General features: G+C 39.3%; 2 protein-coding genes across 2 annotated transcripts in view; both read right to left on the bottom strand.

Moving 5' to 3' along the window:
- Positions 1 to 21,289, bottom strand: part of mrps6.S (mitochondrial ribosomal protein S6 S homeolog) — a 38,027-nt gene that overhangs the window by 13,890 nt on the left and 2,848 nt on the right. The window lies entirely within an intron of this gene.
- Positions 13,472 to 17,245, bottom strand: slc5a3.S (solute carrier family 5 member 3 S homeolog). Its single transcript, XM_018248896.2, has one exon. The coding sequence runs from the start codon at positions 15,961 to 15,963 to the stop codon at positions 13,816 to 13,818; it is 2,148 nt and encodes a 715-aa protein (XP_018104385.1). The 5' UTR covers positions 15,964 to 17,245; the 3' UTR covers positions 13,472 to 13,815.

The following is a 21,289-nucleotide window of genomic DNA, read 5'->3' as shown; positions in this document are numbered from 1 at the left end:
GGGAATTTTTTTGGGGAAGTTCACCTTTAAAGTAATTTATAGTACAATATGAACAGTGATATTCTGAGAGACTGAGACAATCTGCAATTCCTTTTTTTTCCTGCTTAGGACAGTGACCCTCATTTGGGTACTAAGAACAAGGAGAGGAGGAAGGACAATACATAGAAACCAATAAACAGGTAGCATTTACAGGTCTCCTGCTTGAAATAAAAAAGCGGATTGGTTGATATCACTAATCATACAAGGCCAATAAAAGTTGCCCCATATTAGGTCCAGTTAGAGTAATCTGATTAGGGCTGGATACCCGCAGAATACCCACAAAGTGTTCAGTTCTTTAGAAGAAAGAACTGGGTTGTGAGTCAGCGGTCTGGTTTGGGCACTGGTCTGCTCAACCAGACCAGTCATAGCTTAACAGCCCATGTGTGGGGTACTAAGGGAGTTGTGCCCAATAAATATCTATGCAAAAATAAGTCAGTTTTGAAAATCCTCCAGGGTAAGGACCAGACCAGCATGTTGATGCAGCAGAGGTGTCAGTAAAAACATTACCAGAGTATGGTTGCAACTCTTGTATTTATGCACAATACTGGATGGCACAAGGGCATATCTCCCCCTAACTGCCATTCAGGGTGGGCACCCTTAGCTCATAATAAGGTTACAGATATATATATATATATATATATATATATATATATATATATATATATATATATATATATATATATATATATATATAGAAACATTGGGGTAACAGTCACCCTGCTATAGTTCCAGGGGTACCCAGGGCGCACACACGCACTCACCCCAAATCTCCCCCTAACTGGCCTTCAGACTGGGCCCCCTTAGCTCATAACAAGTTTACAGATATATAGAAACATTAGAAGTTACCCTGCTATAGTTCCAGGGGTACCCAGGGCACAAATAAGCACTCACCCCAAATCTCCCCCTAACTGGCCTTCAGGCTGGGCCCCCTTAGCTCATAACAAGGTTACAGATGTACACAGGGCTCTATATAAAACACTTTGCTTCAGGGTGAATTTATTGGAAACTTATGTTATACCCTATATAACACACTGTTATGCAACCTGCCTTGTCAAGCAGAGTGAGGGTTAAAGTACCAGTAACAGTATTTTTTTTTTTTTTTAATTGTTTCTTTTTAACTAAAAAAAAACACAAACACAGTTTAAACTTTTAATTTGCAAAGCTTTTATTAAGAAATTACTTAAAGATTCTCTGCATGCGCTCCTCTTCTGAAACGGCGATATGGCGACGATCCATTGAGCGGCGCTCGACTTCTCCTCCTTGGCTTTCTCCTATAGAAGGGAGGGCGGAGAAATCGAGCGCCACACGATGGATTGTCGCCCTTTCACCGTTTCAGAAGAGGAGCGCATGCAGAGAATTTTTAAGTAATTTCTTAATAAAAGCTTTGCAAATTAAAAGTTTAAACTGTGTTAGTGTTGCCCTCTCAATGCCTACTGCAAAAAAAGTATCAAGCTAAGGACCTTACACAAATGTTTAGTAACAGAATAATAATTGTTTTTTTCTTTTTTTACATTGAAGCCCACTCAGTATATAGCACGGAGTCTGGAGCAGACTAAGAAGCCAAAGCAGACAGATATAGATTTAGATTACAGGTTGCACAAGTAAACAAATAATAAATGACCCAGGTGCCTGCAAATCACAGCTTTGTTTCAAAGGTTTCCATTAACTATTTCTCAGTTTTACAAGTCTAAAAAACCTGCACAAGAGGCTCTCTCAGAGAAAGCTCGGGGCACTTAATTGAAAGACTCACCCCCATGAGGCAGCACCAAGCAGGTTACCAGGGGCGGCAAAAAAAAGCTGCTCCTTGAGAATTTCTTTTTTTTTTTAAACTGGAAATCTGTCTTTTGTAGTGCAAATTTGCATTGGCGAAGCGGACCCGATCTGGCGCAGGAAAAAGTAAGCACACCCGATTCACAAAAACACACTCGCACAATTGCAATAGTGGTGGACGCAACTTGCCACTGACTAGTATTGACAATGGTATTTTGGTGGAAACAACATGGCCATCTGCTTCCGAAATGCACTTTCGTAATCAAGACATGCCGCCCATAGGCTCCCTGCAAACTTGATAGAACTGGCAAGTGTTATCAAAATATTTTGCCCCTCCCCCATGTTTTTGAGAAGACAGAATGACCTGAAAAAGTTCAGTGGTAAGACAAAGTAATTTTAGGGATCCATAAACCTTTTCTGGCAGCTACAAGGGCCAAACTCACCTTCATCTCTGCCCTACTCTGCCTCTAACTTTCCCCACTAATACAGCAGAAGAAAACTAAGATATCCAATGTATATTTTATTGCATACCAACAATTCTGATTGTATTATGTTTGGAAGAGAAACATACCAAGAATGCTTTGCATATTTTGGTTTTTCGGTATTGTAAGAGCCAAACTAGAACACGGTTTTGCACACTTTGTAATTTGGGATTTGTCTAAATTACACACGTGTTCAAGCCTATAATTTGATGGCAATAATATGCCACTGGTATGCGTTCACTTTCCTATATCCAACCACACTGGAATTAAAGTAACATAAAGCCAGATTTTCCCAATGTAACAGCATAAATGCAACTGGCTTTGATATAATGTATCATATCCAATGCTGCCCACGCTTCAGAGATCAGCATCGTATCAGGTTTGCCTACTCGTTTCATGCAGGAAACCATATTTAATCATATGGTTTTGAACTACATAATAACCACCAAGCATGTGCCATTAGGCTTTATATGCATGCATGTTATACTTTCATACCAGAATCGGATTAACCCCTCAGAGCTGTTAAAATTATTGAGAATTTCTCTCATTATTTTCTGAAATATACTCTGACAAAATCCTCATGGGTTATTTCCCTCATATTCATCAATACATTTTACCGAAAATTCCAGTGCGGGAAAAAACTTGAAAAAATTGTGACAATAGTACAAAAATTCGAATCGTATGAGTTTTCTAGATTTTCCGCCTGAAAACCCAGATATTTTTGTTTTTTTGCACGAAACCCAGCACAGATCAGGATACCTTTGGGACTTCTACCACTGATTTATATACAGCCTCGGAAGGTCTCAGAAGCCGTATTTTCGGATTCTGACTTTTTCCATCCTCTGTGTGTAATAAATAATGAAAAATTCAAGGTTTTTTTTTTTTTCCACTATAAATTTGGATTTTATAGTTAAAAAATGTTTTGTTTTTTTGTTTTTGGCATTCGGACTTTAATAAATAACCCCTAAGTGTCAAGCCACGCCTCAGAGATCATAGACCTATAAATTGCGTAACAGCCATGTATACAGGTTTTTGGGACACATGGGCATACTCAGAGCATGAGAGAGGAGCCTGGTGTTATTTTTAATGTATAACTAATGAGAGTCTCCTGGGATGGGCACTTCTACACTGCTGAGATTGCAAACCATGAGCCTTACAGGGGTTGCTCACTTTTAAATTAACTTTTAGTATGATGTAGAGAGTGATATTCTTAGACAATTTGCAATTGGTTTTCACTTTTTATTGTTTGTGTTTTTTTTGTATTTATTTAGCTTTTTACTAAACAGTTCTACAGTTTGCAATTTAACCAATCTGGTTGCTAGAGTCCGAATTACCCTAGAAACCATGCATTGTTGACCCCCATTTGAAAGATGGAAGCGAAAAAGGCAAATAATTCAAACATGATAACAAAAAATAAATAATGGAGACCAATTAAAAAGTTGCTTAGAATTGACCGTTCTATAACATACTAAGAGTAAACTTAAAGGTGAACCACCCCTTTAAGATGGCCACAGAAGCCAGATTTTATTTCTTGCACGAGAAACGTTTGGATATTGATCATTCGTTTCAAGGAAACTGTCTACAACTAAACATTCAGATTTAAATTTTAGGATTAAAGTATGAAAAATAAATCAGATGACATTGTTTGTGTCTCGGAAATAGTAGTGACAGTCACCCATGGATATCGTCAAATACACATGCAAGATATTATTATTATCCGACAGAAATTTTCCTGTCCGATTGATTAAAAGACCGGTCTCCGTGGTATGAAAATTGTCGGGACGATTATTTGGAACCCACACACATCTCAGAATCTGTGCATCTATCGGCAGCTGTAGATCACTGCTGGTAAACTGGAAATCCTTTTCCATGTGTATGGCTGTCATAATATCACTGACCAAGTAAGGATTATGAGATGATCATTATTTATACTTTTGTGCTTTTAAACTTGGGCTCAACTAAATTATAAAAGGGCCTTTAAGTCAAGGTAAACTCTATATCATTGCCCTATAAAGAGATGCAATGTAGAGTTGCCTCCCAAACAAGTGGACCTTGATCTGTTTTGACCAATTTGGCTCCCAAGGAAGAGTAGCAATAGTGGCCAGTGATCTGACCTTTCAATCTTTAGCCCCAAACCCAACCCTGATCCTCTGTACCCAGCAGTACCAATGTAGTAACCTATACCAACCAATCAAAATATATTTTTATTATTCTGTCTTCACTGCTGAGTAGGGATGCACCTAATCCACTATTTTGGATTCGGCTGAACCCCCTAATCCTTTGCAAAAGATTCGCCCGAATACCGAACTGAATCCTAATTTGAATATGCAAATTAGTGGTAGGTTTGGCCGTGCAGAAGGATTCGGTGCATCCCTACTGCTGAGAAATGATTGGCTGCTGGGGGTTAATTCACTGGTATAAATTCACCCCTATGACAAACAATCCCCAACGTATTTTGAAATCATTTACAATTATTTTAAATAGAACATTTATATTTTGCACAATGTGCCCCCATGGCCTAGAGTCCATATTTAAAGTCACAGTATTTCTGCTAGTAGGTGGTGCGTCAGGAGCACGGTGGAAAAAATAAATCTATTTACCAAGCAAAATATGATTAAAAAGTTCACTTTAATATGGCACTTTGGAAAACAAAAGACTTTACTCAGCATCAAACATTAACAATACATCTGTACATGGTTTGTTCAGGTGTCGCTGTACTGTACAAGCTGGACACAAAATACTGCAAACATTTCTACAGGTCTGTAAATACACAAGGCAAAAAAGGTCATGATGTCACAATTCCGAAATCTGCTTTGTAAGAATTATGCGCTGCTTAAAAATACACCCTGTAAATTAGGGATTTCAATGTGGCTAATTAGCTGTAACGAAACTACAACTATCCAAATTCATTGTTCTGATCGCTGGCTCTTTTGTTGGATGCTGGGAGTTATAGTTCCACTACTTTGAGTAGCCACAGGATTGAAATCCCTTCTGTAGATGGACAAAGTATACAGAGCTGGGTTGTGCTGATGAGACACTGTTAAAAAGGCAAAAGCTGGTAACAAGAACAATAACTGGCAGGCAATTAAAGCCCAAGAAAACTGCCATCCACAGTTTCCCTCATTGATCCCTCATCTTAGCATTGGAGCGGCCATGGGGAATTTACCAGATGAACTTGGACCCTTTAACATTAAGGCGGGGGAACGGGTGGGCTAATTGTGACTGAAAAGAGCTGCTGAACGTGGAAACTTATACAGCAGACATTTTTCCTGGGGTGCCACCCTATATAAAGAATATACTTCACTAGACACAACAGTCCATCTGGTCACAGAGAAGAAAAGAGGGAAAAGTAGTTATTGAGGCACAACATTTTACAGAATAATCCACAAGACAATTGGGAACCTTGACAACACGTTTTGTTTTTTCCCAAATGAAGCAGCAATTAAAGAGACCATTTTGAGATTCTAGCGAAGGTTTCACAAACTGGCAAAAAAATTCCTTGAGCAATATATGCAGCATCATTCTTATTCGCTTTTTGCTGGCCATGGAATTAGAAAACACAGAAAAGCAAAACGTACAGCTTTATTCCCCCTCCCGCAAGTTGCTTGTAAAGCATTGCTAATAGGCGATATATTGCCCCTAGGACATGCAGAACCACTAGACAAGGGATTGGGGCCCTTCAGGTGTTCTAACTTCAACTCCCAGCATGCCCTTCAAAAGCTTACAGTATGTCAGCATCTGCTAGGCCCAAACCTTCTATATAGATCCCTTTCTAAAATTTACATGACCACAGGGGGATAATTTTGCCTAGAAAGGCAGGGATTACAGAAGATGGTAAATCCCAAAATGATATAGTACGGCTAGGGCACCATTATAAGGGGAGAAAATATGTAATCAGAAGTGCTGAAAACCGATGCAATTACTATCAGCGCATGCTGGGAGTTGTAGCTTTGGACATATTTTTGCCCTGCAGATCAAGAAAGGGCATCCCAATAAATACTGTGTGTACTTAAAGGGCATGTAAAGGCAAAAAAATAAAATCTCATTTTTACTTTCTTTAATGAAAAAGAAACCTATCTCCAATATACTTTAATTAAAAAATGTGTACCGTTTTTATAAGAAACCTGACTGTATGCAGTGAAGTTCTCCCTTCATTTACTGCTGTTGATAGGAATTGTCAGATGGTCCCTAACTGCTCTGCAGGGAAACAATCATACTTATGAACAGCAGGGGGAGCCCCCGCCTTACTTCCCAGCCGTGCAGAACTCAAGCAGCTTTGTTTGTTTCCCTGTAAAGCAGTCAGCGACTGTGTAGAGATTTGTTATGGATTTTATTTTTGCTCTTACAAAAATCATGGAGCAAGATTTAAACAGATAAACTGGGATTCTATTTGGAGGATTATATTGCTGCATAGTTAGAGAAAGTTTATATTAAACAATAGAAAAACTAGAAAATCTACATTAGATTACATGACAACACAGGGCCTAGTGCGGTCTGTATATTCTGATTATTTTTCTTGCAGATATTTGACTGTTTCGATAATTTATGACAATCCCTAAGCAGCCCAGACCACACTGAGCATGTGCACAGTCTTGGTCTTGCAAAGATGTTTAACAAAGTTATAAGATGGTGACCCCCTGTGGCCAACTTTGAAAGCTTAAATCATTTGCTTAATTGGGCTTGTGGTGCAGTAAATTCATGTTTATGTTTATTTAGTAAACAAAATACAGCATTTCTAGCCTTATTCTATTTTAGTACTTACTTCCCCTTTAAACAATTTAATAAACACCCACCATTTGCTGCCAGTAGACCGCTTATCTAGGTACCCCACAAGTTCACACAGCAAAAATCATACCAACAACTGCAAGTGATGTGCGGTCAAGTTTTCTGCAACCCTTCAACCCAGTTGGAATGATCCAACTTCCTGATCAGCAATCTACTTCAGGCAATGGTGCATGCAAAGCATCTGAATATTACTTAATTCTAACCCCATCTATATCCAATTATATAGGATCATGTAATAAAAAGGCTTAGGTTTGTCCGCATCTAGTAACCCATAGCAACCAACGTGATGTTGGTTTGCAAACAGCTAACTAGTAAAGGATACCTGCTAATTGGTTGCTATGGGTTACTAGACAAGTGTCAGAAAGATAATTATATTACCCTGTTATTGTCTGACTTTATGGGCCACATTACGTTTAGGACTATTTTGTGCTCTAGTAGTTTGTTAGCGTTTTCTTGTGCCCTCATATTGGTCTACCCATAAATGTATCCTTCCCTCGTCACTGGAGACTGTGATATAAACTACTGCTGACATGTACATTGTTTATCAAAACAAAACAGATATAGGACCCGTTATCCAAAGTAGTCAGGACCTGAGGCTTTCTGTAATTTGGCTCTCCATGCCTTAAATCAGGGGTGTCCAAACTGCGGCCCGAGGGCCACATGCGGCCCAGGATGGATATGAATGCGGCCCATCTTGAAACTATGAGTTCCCAAGGAAACGTCATAATAATAATGTCTATTTAATATCCAGATGCCCCATATTCCAGTGTATAGCTCCATCTTGTTAACCAACTGGTATTGCAGTTCTTTTCTGTGTATTTTCTTTACTTTTACAAATCAAAAGTGTTTGTGTATTTCATGTGTGGCCCCCGGACAATTTTTATTTTTCCAATGCGGCCCAGGGAAGCCAAAAGATTGGACACCTCTGCCTTAAGTCTTCTAAATTATAATTTAAAGGTTAATGAAAACCAATAGGTTTGTTCCTCCAATAAGGATTCATAACATCTTAAGTTAGGAACAAGTACAATATACTGATCTATTATTACACAAAAAAGAAAATAATGTTTAAAAGTTGTAATTATTTGATTAAAATGGAGTGTATGGTAGACGGCCTTCCAGTAATAGGAGCTTTCTAGTCCCATACCCGTATTCTCTTTGAGTAATCTCTCCTCAGCCTTAAACCATAGAGCTGCTGTGTGGTTTCTGATATAAACCTCATGGACCTTAATCTCCTTCTGCCTAATTTTAGGGTGCAGGTTTGAGCAACCCGTGTCTTCTGCATGGTGTTAAAACTATGACTACAACAAAGTCAGCAGTTTATCAGATGGAAGGAGCCACATAAGTTTCTGTTGACAAGCTCTATGCCCTGAGACAAGAAAAAGTCAACAATGATTATTTTCATGTTTCAGTTGCCATTTTACTATGGAAATCTTTTTCTTTTGCACTGTTAATATCCTGGCCTGTCCGAGTAAAGCATTGATGTTATGCAGCAGGTCAGAAGTGTTCTATAAGTGTTCTTTAAGTGTTCAAACTGTTCTATAGGCCACAGGACAGTTTCTTTGTGAGGCAACTTCGGGCGACTTTGGAAAACGAAGCGAACCAATTGCCATCCCACCGACGATTTACATTCTAGCCGGCGGGAGGCAGTTCCAGGAGATTAGTCGCCCCGAAGAAAAGGGAGATTTGTCGCCGGGCGACTATTCTCCCCGAATCTGAGCGTGTATCTCTGCCCTTAAAAGGGAAACTTTTTATCGAATTTATCGAATGGGTGACTAATCTACCCGAATCTCACCGTGTATCTCTGTCTTAAGGCTGCAAGTCCCCGCCCCTTCTGTGCAAGCAACTCCCAATGGAGTATCACAAAGCTGCCTTTTTTCTTTCATATTTACAGGTACTATAAAAACAGTTTTATTAACATTAATTAAATAAGCCCTTCGTTTTCCGAAGTTGCCCGAAGTTTCCTCGTGAGGCAACTTCGGGCGACTTTGGCAAAAGAAGAGCACCGATTGCCATCCCGCCGACGATTTACATTCTAGCCGGCGGGAGGCAGTTCCAGGAGATTGGTTGCCCCGAAGAAAAGGAGATTTGTCGCCGGGCGACTAATCTCCCCAAATCTGAGCGCGTCTCTCTGCCCTTAAAAGGGAAACTTTTTATTGCACGGGCGACTAATCTACCCGAATCTGACCGTGTGTCTCTGCCTTAAGGCTAAAGTCCCCGCCCCTTCTGTGCAAAAAACCCACAATGGAGTATCACAAAGCTGCCTTTTTTCTTTCATATTTACAGGTACTATAAAAACAGTTTTAGTAACATTAATTGAATAAGTACTTGTTTGCTTCTCGCTCATTAACCCAACCCCGAAATGTCAGTTTTAAAGCAAGTGGTATTTTACAAGCATTTGTACATTTTCATTAGCTAGTTATTAAGTGCATGCAACCAAGGCCTTCGTTTTTTTTTTAAATATACATAAATGTGTGTCACAAGACTTCTGTGCGCTTTGGGGTATTTATAAAAAAAAAAAAAAAAGAATAAAACCATAATTATACATTTGTCGCCCTAATTTGGAAGCGATTAAAAATACAATGCCTCGCAGAGTACAAAAAGGGGTTTAGAAACAGCAGGGCTCATTATTTAAAACAAACCATGCCTAAAGGCAAAAAAAAAGAGAGGATTAAAAAAAAATAGCCTCTGATTTATAGGACGCGTGTGATCTTGGTATGACTGTGAATAAAATGGCCTGATTTCCAAAGGCGCCATGTGCTCGCTAGAGCGGGAAATGGTTGCCACACAAAGTGGTGAGCTGTAAACCCCCCACCCAACATTTGCCATGTGCAGTTTTTGAGATAACTTTATGAAAATGGTCTGGACAGGAGTTACTAACTTTAAATCAGAAACCAAAAAACTACAGGATTACATTAACGGGAAACCATCATCAAAAGACCAAACGATTACGTTGAATATAGTGTCATTTATTTGCCAAAAGATAGGTACCCCAAGTGATTATACAGTAGAACCCCCATTTTACATCCCTTGATTTTGATTTTTCCCTCATTTTACACTGTTGTTTTGTGGTCCCACCTATATATTATTCATAATACATTTCCCCGATTTTACATTATCCTGGATTTTACACCATTTTTTTCCCGTACCCTTAAAAAACGTAAAATGGGGGTTCTATTGTATATACTTACAGGGTTTTTGGATAATACCTGTACATAATAGGCTATTTACTACACAGCAAGTAGCAAAGACTAATTTCACTGTACAATATTAACCTGAGGACACTTTTCAGACTTTGTGGCTTCAATCCCAAGATCTGGCCAGGTCTGCTATATGTTCTAGGGCTACAAGAGCAAAAGAAACTGGCACTTAAAGGAGTAGTCACCTATTAGCTGAATTCTAAAACAATTTGCAATTGGTCTTCATTTTGTTTTCTTTATCATTCCAGATTTCTTTAGGTCTTTACTGTAGCACTGAGGTGTACCATTTATTATTTGGTTGCTAGGGGCTATTAGTTAAATACCTTAGCAACTATGGAAACTTTTGAAATAAAAATAGAAACTTAATAGCTATCTATAATATAGCAAAAGTAAACGTGGTCCCCTTTAAAAGGGACGGTCATGATTTTTATGGTGTCGTTTTTATTTCTAAATTACATTGTTTACACCGCAAATAATTCACTCTACCATATAACATTTTGTTTCTGAACCAGCAAGTATATATTTTTTTAGTTGCAATATTGGCGTATAGGCGCCATCTCAGGTTATTGTGCTTGATCCTGTGCTTTCAGAAAGAGACAGCACTTCAGGGTGGAACTGCTTTCAGATAAGTTATTGTTTCTCCTACTCAATGTAACTGGAGGAGTAACAGTGGGACTTGGATTTTACTATTGATTGTTATGCTCATATGAACAAGGTAGCTTTTATCTTGTGTCAGGAAGCTTTTATTTTGTCACCTTCCCATTGTTCTGCTGAAGGGGTACTGGGAGGAAGGGAGGGTTTTGATATAACTCCAACTTGCAATAAAGAGTGACTAAAGTTTTTTTTCAGTCACATGACTGAAACTGACAGGCACCTGAAACTGACAATTTGTCTAGCCATTTCAGATTTCAAAATTAAATATAAAAAAAAAAAGCGGTTTGCTCTTTTGAAAAACAGATTTCAGTGCAGAATTCTGCTGGAGCAGCACTATTAACTGATGCGATTTGAAAAACTGTTTTCCTTTTACAGAATCCCTTTAAAATGGATTACATTGACCGACCCTAAACAAAAAGGGAATTCATTTTTGGGTGTCAACCTATAGTTTAATAATTCCCGCTTTAAAGTAACAGTTCAGTGTGAAAATAAAAAATGGGTAAATAGATAGGCTGTGCAAAATAAAAAATGTTTCTAATATAGTTAGTTAGCCAAAAATGTAATGTATAAAGGCTGGAGTGAGTGGATGTCTAATATAATAGCCAGAACACTACTTCCTGCTTTTCAGCTCTATAACTCTGAGTCAGTCAGCGACTTGAAGGGGGGCCACATGGAACAAATGTGTTCAGTGAGTTTGCAATTGATCCTCAGCATTCAGCTCAGATTCAAAAGCAACAGATATGACCCATGTGCCCCCCCCCCAAAAGTCTCTTATTGGTTACTGCCTGGTAATCAGGGTAACCCAGTCAGTGTAAACCAAGAGAGCTGAAAAGCAGAAAGTAGTGTTCTGGCTATTATGTTACACATCCAGTCACTCCAGCCTTTATACATTACATTTTTGCCTAACAAACTATATTAGAACATTTTTTATTTTGCACAGCGTGTCTTATTTGCCCAGTTTTTATTTTTACACTGAACAATTTCTTTAAGTACACAGAGCAATATTAAATAAAAAATTTAAAAAGTGATACTAGCCCTTTAATCAGCTGGAAAACATATACATCATTAATTTTTTTTAAATAAGATGATCCTCTGCCATAGACTGTGGCTCCCAATGGAGATCAGTGGACATGTGGTGGGATATACAAGACTGCTGCTGCAGTTAGGAAGCTAAACCATGTACTATCCACTTCCAGGGCAAATTCTGAAGCAAAGTCATTACCAGTGTGGGGTATAAATACAACTCCTACTATCACAAATGGGTTACAGTTAAAATTCCCCTAAATCCACAGGTGGAAATGGCAATAGTAAAAGCACCATTGTCGGCCTATGGAAGTTGGCAGTGTGGCTGCTGATTTTCTTTAGACGGCCTTTAAGATTAGGCATGTCAACCTAACCTAAACATGGTGGAGACATGTTAACTGTTTTTATTTACCATGTCAGGACAAAGCAGTATAGAAGCTCCACCCATATGAACATCCAGTTACATAAGGCTACATGTGCAGAATAACCCTTTCTTTGTGTTAATGAATACTACTAAGTAAAAGGTATCCCTACTTATAAATAGGGCATAGTATCCCTATCTCAATGCCAGTTCCATGTAAAATGCCCTGGAACACATAGCTGGATAACTATAGTGCCAATTCCATATATAATACCCAATACCCAGTGGCAATTTCATATATAATGCCCCAGAACACATGGCAGAATAAACAAACTGGGGCTCATTTATAAAGACTGGGCAAATTTGCACCTGGGTAATAACCCTAGCAACCAATCAGTGATTAGCTTTTTTTCATACAGCTGCAGGTTGAACAGTGAAAGCAATTTTCTGATTGGTTGCCATGGGTTACTGCCCAGGTGCAAATTTGCCCAGCCTTATAAAATTACCACATTGTCAGTTTCATGTACACCAACCCTAGAACATATGGTACGAGAAATACAGCGCTAACATTTTATATAATTCACCGTCCTGTTTGTTGTAGGCAAATTAATTTAGGTTTGTTTGGGTTGGCTTAGCCTTGCCATGCCTTCTCTATTAAGGGTCAATAGACTGCCTGCCATCATGGGTATTACCCTGTACTAAACACAATAAAGCATTAACAGCCCCTAACTCTGCTCATACCCTGTACAGATAGCCATTAAACTATGGCAGGATAGGTAATCCCCTGGCATGTTCTGTGCACATTTCTAATTGATAATATTAAACGTTTGGATACCCCTTTATATTATTTGCCAAAGGCAACAGGATTTAAAAAAAAATACAAGTTGATGATAGTTTCCCTTTAACTAGCAACAATGTAAAAGGAAATTTGTACAATTTGGACACGAGTTCTGTTCACTGTACAGCTGGATAAAAATCACAAGGTGATTTTGTATGGGATAAATATAAAAAGAGCCTTTTGGGCTGATTCATGTGGTAACATTAAACAAAGAATATTTACACAGAAGAGCTATTCTTTCTAGAATGCCCATTGTTTTTTGATGTCTCATTAATGAAGTAGGATGGCTGAGATGAATTCAGAGACTAAGGCAAAGTTAAAGTAGTTTGCAAAAAATAAAAAATTTAATTTCTTTACAAAACAAAATGTAAAAAAAATTTGGTGTGCCCAATACCTCTTCCTCTGGAACACGTGAGACAAACAATTTACATGATTTAACCAGTAAACCTTTCTTTTTTTTTTTTTGAATAATAAATTAAATTTTTGGTTGAAATAACAATAGGACAATATTCTTAGGTGAATCCAGATAGAGAAAAGCCAGACGTGGTCTGCGATCACAAGGTCAAAAAACGTGACTTTTGCTTGGACTTCAGTAAATCCAAGGCTTTGCTATCAGAACACTTGGGATTCACATTTAAGTCCTGTTGAAAAAGTCAAACAAAACACTTACAGGGAGAAGTATAGGAACATAAATACTCCCACCGAGCACACACAAACCAGTCCAGTGTTGAGAACCCGTGTAACAACCGGATTCTCTTCCAGCATTTTCAAACAAGCTGCTTCGTCCTCTACCTCCGCCTTTATGGCCCGATTGTTGGCAGTCTCACTTTTATACCCACAGAACCAGTCAAAAAATTTGGAGCATTTGCTCTGGTACTCGGCAGCCCCTTCTGTAGGTACTTGGCCCATCAGAGCTGCCTGCCCGTTGGAATAGCAATCCACTGGGGTCTCTGCTTCAGAGACACTTAAGGAGCTCAGTGGATTGCTATCCTCTTTGTAAGTCATAAGCAGAGTAATGTCCTCTGTTTGATCATTTTTGATGTGTTCATCAGACTTCCCATTTGGAAGAGCTTGCTTAATGTTATTTTCAGTGCACTGAATATTTTTATCCTGTTCTTTATAAGATTCCTCCTCGTAGTTCTTTTCTGTTTTCACAGTTTTGTCTTTAAGTGCCCAGAAGGTGGTGGTTCGAATCAGCTCCTTCTTTGGAGCTGGTGTTAAAAGGCTGACTATAATAGCTATAATAACAGTGATCCAGAACAGAGCAGTGGCTATGTACATATAGTGGATGTGTTTGATAAAGCTGGGTCTTGTATCAGGCTGGTTGCATTCTGGTGTACGATAGACAAAGGCAAGAATCAGACGGGCAAATCCAAGTACAAAGCCAACCACTCCACCGTAAAATGCACCTTGTTCATTGCAGCGTTTCCAAAATATGCCCAGAAGGAACAAAGCTGCCACTGGAGGAGTTAGATAGTCTGCTACCTCTTGGATGTAGAGGTACATCTGACCTCCCTGCATTTCAATAATTATTGGCACCCAGGCAATACTGATGACCACCATGAAGGCTACAAAGACTCTTCCCACCTGCATAAGCTCACGTGATGTTGCACTCTTACGCATGAATTTGTATATGTCCAGAGTAAAGATAGTGCTTGCACTATTAAAGATGGAGTCCAAGTCACTCATGAGCGCTGCAATCATAACAGCCATCATAAGCCCTCTTAAGCCTACCGGTAGAACTTTCATTACCAAACGGGGATAAGCAATATTGGAGCATCCAGCTCTGCTTCCACACACTGCCATACAGTGCTCTGGATTAATGCAAGCAATATCATCAACAAACAATATTCTGGAGATCATTCCAGGAATGACGATTATGAACATGGGTAAAATTTTCAGAAATCCTGCCATGAGAGTTGATCCTTTTGCATGAGATATGTTTTTTGCAGCCAAAACCCTCTGCACAATAACTTGGTCGGCACACCAATACCACACTGAAGCTGGAGTTTGACCTAAAATAAATCCAGGCCATGGAATGTCTTCGTCAGTAGGCTCACGTAGCATCTTTAGGGCATCTGGCTTTGGAGAGACGTGGCATGAGTTTGTGTTGGTAAGATTATAGGTCTGTAAAATTGAGGTGACATTGGGAGTTGCCAACATATATCTCCTTTTTACTTCCTCAAACCCTCCGATTTCTACAAAGCATATTATGGTAAGTGTAAGAGCTCCAATAATCATAAGCAAAGCCTGGAGAGTATCTGTGTAGATGACAGCCACCAATCCACCAGTGACAGTGAGGAGAGCAGTCATTCCGATGAGCAGGATCACAGATAAGTATAGATTCCATCCCAGAGATTCCTGTATAAACAATGCCCCTGAATACAGGTCAACAGAGAGTTTGGTAAAGATGTACAGAATTAAGGATAACACTGCAAAATACACTTGGATTCTATGTCCTCCGTATCGTCTTGATAAATACTCAGGCATAGTATATACTCCTGAACGTATATAGACTGGAATGAAGACCCATCCAAGGAGCTGCAGAAGTAACAAGGCATTTAATTCCCAAGCGCCCACTGCAAATCCACTTGCGGCTCCAGATCCGGAGAGTCCAATAAAGTGTTCACTACCAATATTGCTGACAAAAAGTGAGGCGCCAACAGCTGCCCAGGTCATAGACCGACCTGCCAGGAAGTATCCACTCACAGTACTTCGGTTTGATTTCCACATGGCAAAAAATCCTAAACATAACACGAGAACAAAGTACAATGCCACTATGGCAATATCCGCCGCTTCCAATGAAGCTCTCATGATTAGTCGAGTGTTCAAGCTTTAACAATTCTTATAAAACGAGTGTTAATAAAAAAACAGTGTATAGAAGTGCAAAAGTCTTTGTCCTTTGGTTTGCTCTCTTGGCGGTGGTTCCGGTTATATCCGGTGTTTAGTACACACTTTTTTTATTTTTTTTATTTTAAATCGACAATCTCCAAGGCCATCAGATTTTTACCATGTAGCGTGGCCTATTGAAAGGAACCCTGCAAGGTAGCAAAAACACAAAGACACAATTAGAAAAGGTAGTCATTGTGAGAACAATGACGATTTGGGGAAGCAGAAAGGATAGCGAGCATATAGATTTAAGGCAATGGCACGCATAGCAATTCCAGGCATTACCTCTCAGGCAATTAATAGCTCTGTGGGTAGGTGACTACGTGCTCTGAATCACTCCTGATCCTGTGGAGCTTTTAATTGACTTGGCTACATAGGCCTGGAATCACCACCCTTAGGGCTTTGCAACAAGTCGGCTTAATTGTCTGCCATTGCCTCCACTAAAAAGCATGGGAGATGCTAATGGGGGTTAAAGGAGCTAGAAAAGCCAAACAGTCATATTGGACATTTTGACCCCTAACGTTCATCCTGACAACAAAGGCAGAATCAAAATGCTACATGTGCCACAAGCCTAAGCAGTGACAATTCCCTCAGCATGTTTCAACAAAACTATTTCTGCCAACAACCATATTTGCCATGTAGGCACTTAAGGACGCTTGTCTATGGTGGCAGCTTTAGGGGGGGGGACCATTGAGTGCCCAGGGCCACTGTGGCTATGAGGCAAGACGAGAATCTTGCCTCAGGCAGCACGGAGAAGCCAGTTACCAGGGGCGGCAAAAAGCCACCTCTGGTAACTTTAACAGCCGAATTTCCGTTTCTTAAAATGGAAATTCGGCTCCTCTAGTGCAGCGAGCATAATATCGCTCACTGCACTAGCGATGCGGCCCCTCCTCGACCCGCTCCGACACTACAAGTTAGAAGCGTGGAGCAAGAAGGGGGCGGCAGCAGCCCCTGAAACGCACCTGCGAGTGCCAATATGGTGTATGAAATTTTGCGAGGCAAGAAAAGCATACACAATACAATGCCATACAGGTCTCGGAAAAATACTCCCACAACTACAAACACACAAAAAAAAGTAATTCTAAACAAGCATTGGCAATCAAAATTTTATGGATATATATGAGTGTAAAGGCCCATCACCGAGTCTAAAGGTCCCCATAGACGCAAAGATTTTTCTTTGGTGAACGACTGATTTTAGCTAAATCCGACCAATCCTTCAAATTATTGTGAAGTTAGTGGGAATCGAACGATCGTACATCTCGCAATTTTTTCGTCCATCTGTCAGAAAATTGATTGGCCAGGTTAAAAAATTTGTATCGGTCCCAGTGCAATCTATCTATGTTTGCAGGGCCAAGCAGGCAGCTACCCTCAGTTTTCCTGCTAATATCGCTTGAAATAGTCTTTTTAGTTGATGGACAAATCGTGCATTTAAAGGATCGTTTCGAGATTATTGTGGTCTCACGATAATGAAAAGATCTTTAAAAAAATCTTTAACATCTATGGCCAGCTTAAAGTCCAATCTCATATGCTCTCCGTCTGATCAGCCCACAGGCTGAAGGGACAGACAGTACGAGGGACCATACACAGCATGGACAGTGGGGAGTGAAGAAGAGATGCTCCCCATTAATTCCTCATTTGCCAATGCACCAGGCACTGGTCAAGTCTTTGAAAAAATATATAGTGGGATGTCTAAAGAGCCTGCCCAAAAGTGCCCATAGTTTCTAGGATAATGTAAGTTCAAAAGGTACATATATCCAAAACCAATAAAATATCCCATAACTCTATATTATATTAAAAATAGGTCTTTATTCAAAAATCATGTTAAAAAGATAGGCATACAGACCAAATGGTATTCCGCCTTATGCATTTCATACCCTCTGATACTTAATCAGGCGTTTTTTAAGCAACAACCACCTGCAAAGCAGTTCCAGCCGACTACCGATGAAATTTAAAGTAACAAGTGGAAGTGTTGGTACCCACCCTTCTGAGCTGTTACTTACTGGGGTGCAAATAATGCCGGAAAACGCCATGTGCTACTGCACAACATATATGCTTAAAGGGATGGTTCACCTTTAAGTTAAATTTTAGTATGTTATACAATTGCTAATTCTAAGCAACCTCTCAATTGGTCTTCATTATTTATCTTTTATAGTTTTTGAATTATTTCCCTTCTTCTTCTGACTCTTTCCAGCTTTCAAATGGGGGTCACTGACCCCATCTAAAAACAAAATGCTCAGTAAGTTTACAAATGTATTGTTATTTCTACTTTTTATTACTCATATTTCTATTCAGGCCTCTCCTATTCATATTCCAGTCTCTTATTCAAATCAATGCATTGTTGCTGGGGTAATTTGTGACTGCAGGACTGTGATTGGCTATCCCCTCCTATTGTGCTTCTGGCAGGGACCAATAGGACATGCCCAACTCTCATTTGAACCATGGCCAGGGACTGTAGCAGATCCATGGGGAGCCTCAATAAAAGGGCCTAAAGTGAAACCAAAGTCATACATTAATCATTATTGTCTACAAGATTATGAGGGATTACACTTATCCAATATGTCTCCTTAAGTGCAGAGACACACTTTGTTCACTTCGTTTTCCGAAGTTGCCTCACAATGAAACTTCGGGCGACCTCGGAAAACAAAGTGCTCGGAGTGCCATCCCGCCGGCGATTTAAATTCTAGACGGCGTCAAGGCTTTTCAGGGAGATTAGTTGCCCGAAGAAAAGGCAATTTGTCGCCGGGCGATTAAATCTCCCCAAATTCGCGTGCGTCTCTGCCCTAAAGCTGCAATGGGCTGTCTGCAAGCTCTTAAAATAATTTTGAACTAGGAGCCCAGGGCGTCTGTTTTAGTCTCCAGAAGACTTAATACCCACTTGTCACTATGTGGGGAACTCTAACAAGGAACACGTTTTGGCTGCAGCTTAAAGTTGTTGTTCACCTTCCAAACACTTTCAGTTCAGTTGTTTGTTCCCCAGAAATAAAGGCTTCTTTCAATTACTTTCCATTATTTATTTTTTACTGTTTTTCCAAAATCTAAGTTTAAAGTTGAATGTTCCTGTTTCTGGTGTTTGAGTCTGGCAGCTCAGAAATTCAGGCGCAGACTCTAAACTGTCACAATTTTGCAATTTTAGTCGATACATTTCTGCTCTGCAGGGACGAAGATAAGAAATGTATCAATTAAGAACAGTTTATATCAATTAAGAACAGTTTATAGGGTCGGCGACCCCCCCTTCCCAGGGCTGCTTTAGAAGGTGAAAAATGACACTTTACACTTCAATATTAGAAAAATGGTCACACATAGAAAAAAAGCCAAATAATTCAAAAACCACAAATAATAAAAAATGAAAACCAATCACAAACAGTCTGAGAATATCACTCTCTATGTCATACTAAAAGTTCATTTAAAGGTGATGACACTGTCAGCAGCACCAATGGGACAGCTCCAATATTATAACGACTGCAGTGGGGGCAACCTAGTGGAGATTTATTGGCACAAGGCTACCTCCAGCTTGGCTACAGTAACTATAAAGTTTGACAATCTGGCAGGAATTCACTGGGAAGCCAAATCAGGCAGATGCCTGAACTAAAATAAGAGAGATCATTTGCAGCTTTGATAGTGAATACTTAATTAAGATGTTCACTAATATTTGGCCTAATTGGCAGAATTTGCTGATGTTCTCCAGTAAATGTTTGATGGGTTTCACTTTTGATTCTGTGCGAAAAAATTCAATGGATTCAGTGCAGAAAAACACATTCCCTGGATACTAAAATGTCAAATTTTATCATCAAAGTCATTTCTTCTACAGCAAGACCATTTAAGATAAAACTTCTCAGGTTCCCCTTTAAAGATCTGAAAAAAAATCTGTGAAGGCTTTCAAAAACGAACACTAAGAGAAACAGAAAAGGGACAGTCACCCTCACAGTTCTATTAACCATTTAGTGTTTTAGAAATAAACATTAAGCCTACGGCAATGATATGCCTTGAACTACTAACGAACACAAACTAAGGCTCCAATGGCAGCTCGATGCCTACAAGGTGAGGGACACAAGCAAACAAAACTGTAGTAATTCACTTGTAACAAGCCAGGTGTAACACTAAAACATATACATGTTATCACACAATGCTTGAGACATGGGGTTTTCTGGATAACAGATCTTTCCACAATTTGGATCTTCATACCTTAAGTCCACTAGAAAATCATATAAATATTAAATAAATCCAATAGGCTGTTTTTGCTTACAATAAGGATTAATTATATTTTAGTTGGAATCAGGTACAAGCTACTGTTTTATTATTACAGAGAGAAAGGAAATCAAGTTTAAAAATTTGGATTATTTGAATAAAATGGATTCTATGGGAGATGGTCTTTCCAAAATTCTGGATAATGTGTTTCCGGATAACAGATCCCATACTTGTACAATTAAAATTTTGAGACTAAAGGAAGGGTTGAAATGACTGGTGTACAACATATCCATACAGCAAAATCAGAATACGTTTTTCAGTGACTTGGGGCAGCTGGGAAATTGACAATATGTCTAGCCCCATGTCAGATTTCAAAATTGAATATAAAAAAAATCTGTTTGCTCTTTGGAGAAATGGATTTCAGTGCAGAATTCTGCTGGAGCAGCACTATTAACTGATTCATTTTGAAAAATTTTTTTTCCCCCTGACAGTATCCCTTTAATATATTAGGAACCCCCACAAAAGACTTGTGCGTGCACAGTAGAGTAAAATGAGACAGTTTGACTATACTGCACATGAACAAGTCTAGCTGGGCACAAGGGAAAATGCAGGTACAATGGCAAAAAACGAACCACTGGTTGGACACCTAAAGGTATCAAAGCAGTGGATGGTGGGGCCTCAGTCTGAAGACCAATTAAACTTCTTCAAGAATGGAATGCAAATTTTCTGCCCTGGATATTACCGTTATGAGATAATTTTGAGCTAATGACGAACTGTTTCAACTGATGAAACTAGGAAGATGACTTGAACCAAAAATGTGGGATACTATAATTGAAAATCTACTACTGCAATGGCCAGGGGAGAGGGCGAAAGAGAATTACTACTTACTCAGTTGGAGATATAATTGCATATGTCTTTCTTTTTTGGTTCACCAAAGTAAGATGTTTTATCCTCATAATGTACCATCTCTGCCTACTATATCTGATATCCCATAGTTACAGTTCCTTCCCAGAGACTATTATCCCACTGATACTATAGGCACCATCTCTCCCTACTATACCTGCTA

Source organism: Xenopus laevis, chromosome 2S, assembly GCF_017654675.1.
Source record: "Xenopus laevis strain J_2021 chromosome 2S, Xenopus_laevis_v10.1, whole genome shotgun sequence".
NCBI classification, from domain to species: domain Eukaryota; kingdom Metazoa; phylum Chordata; class Amphibia; order Anura; family Pipidae; genus Xenopus; species Xenopus laevis.
This window is presented reverse-complemented; position numbering and strand designations above follow the sequence as displayed.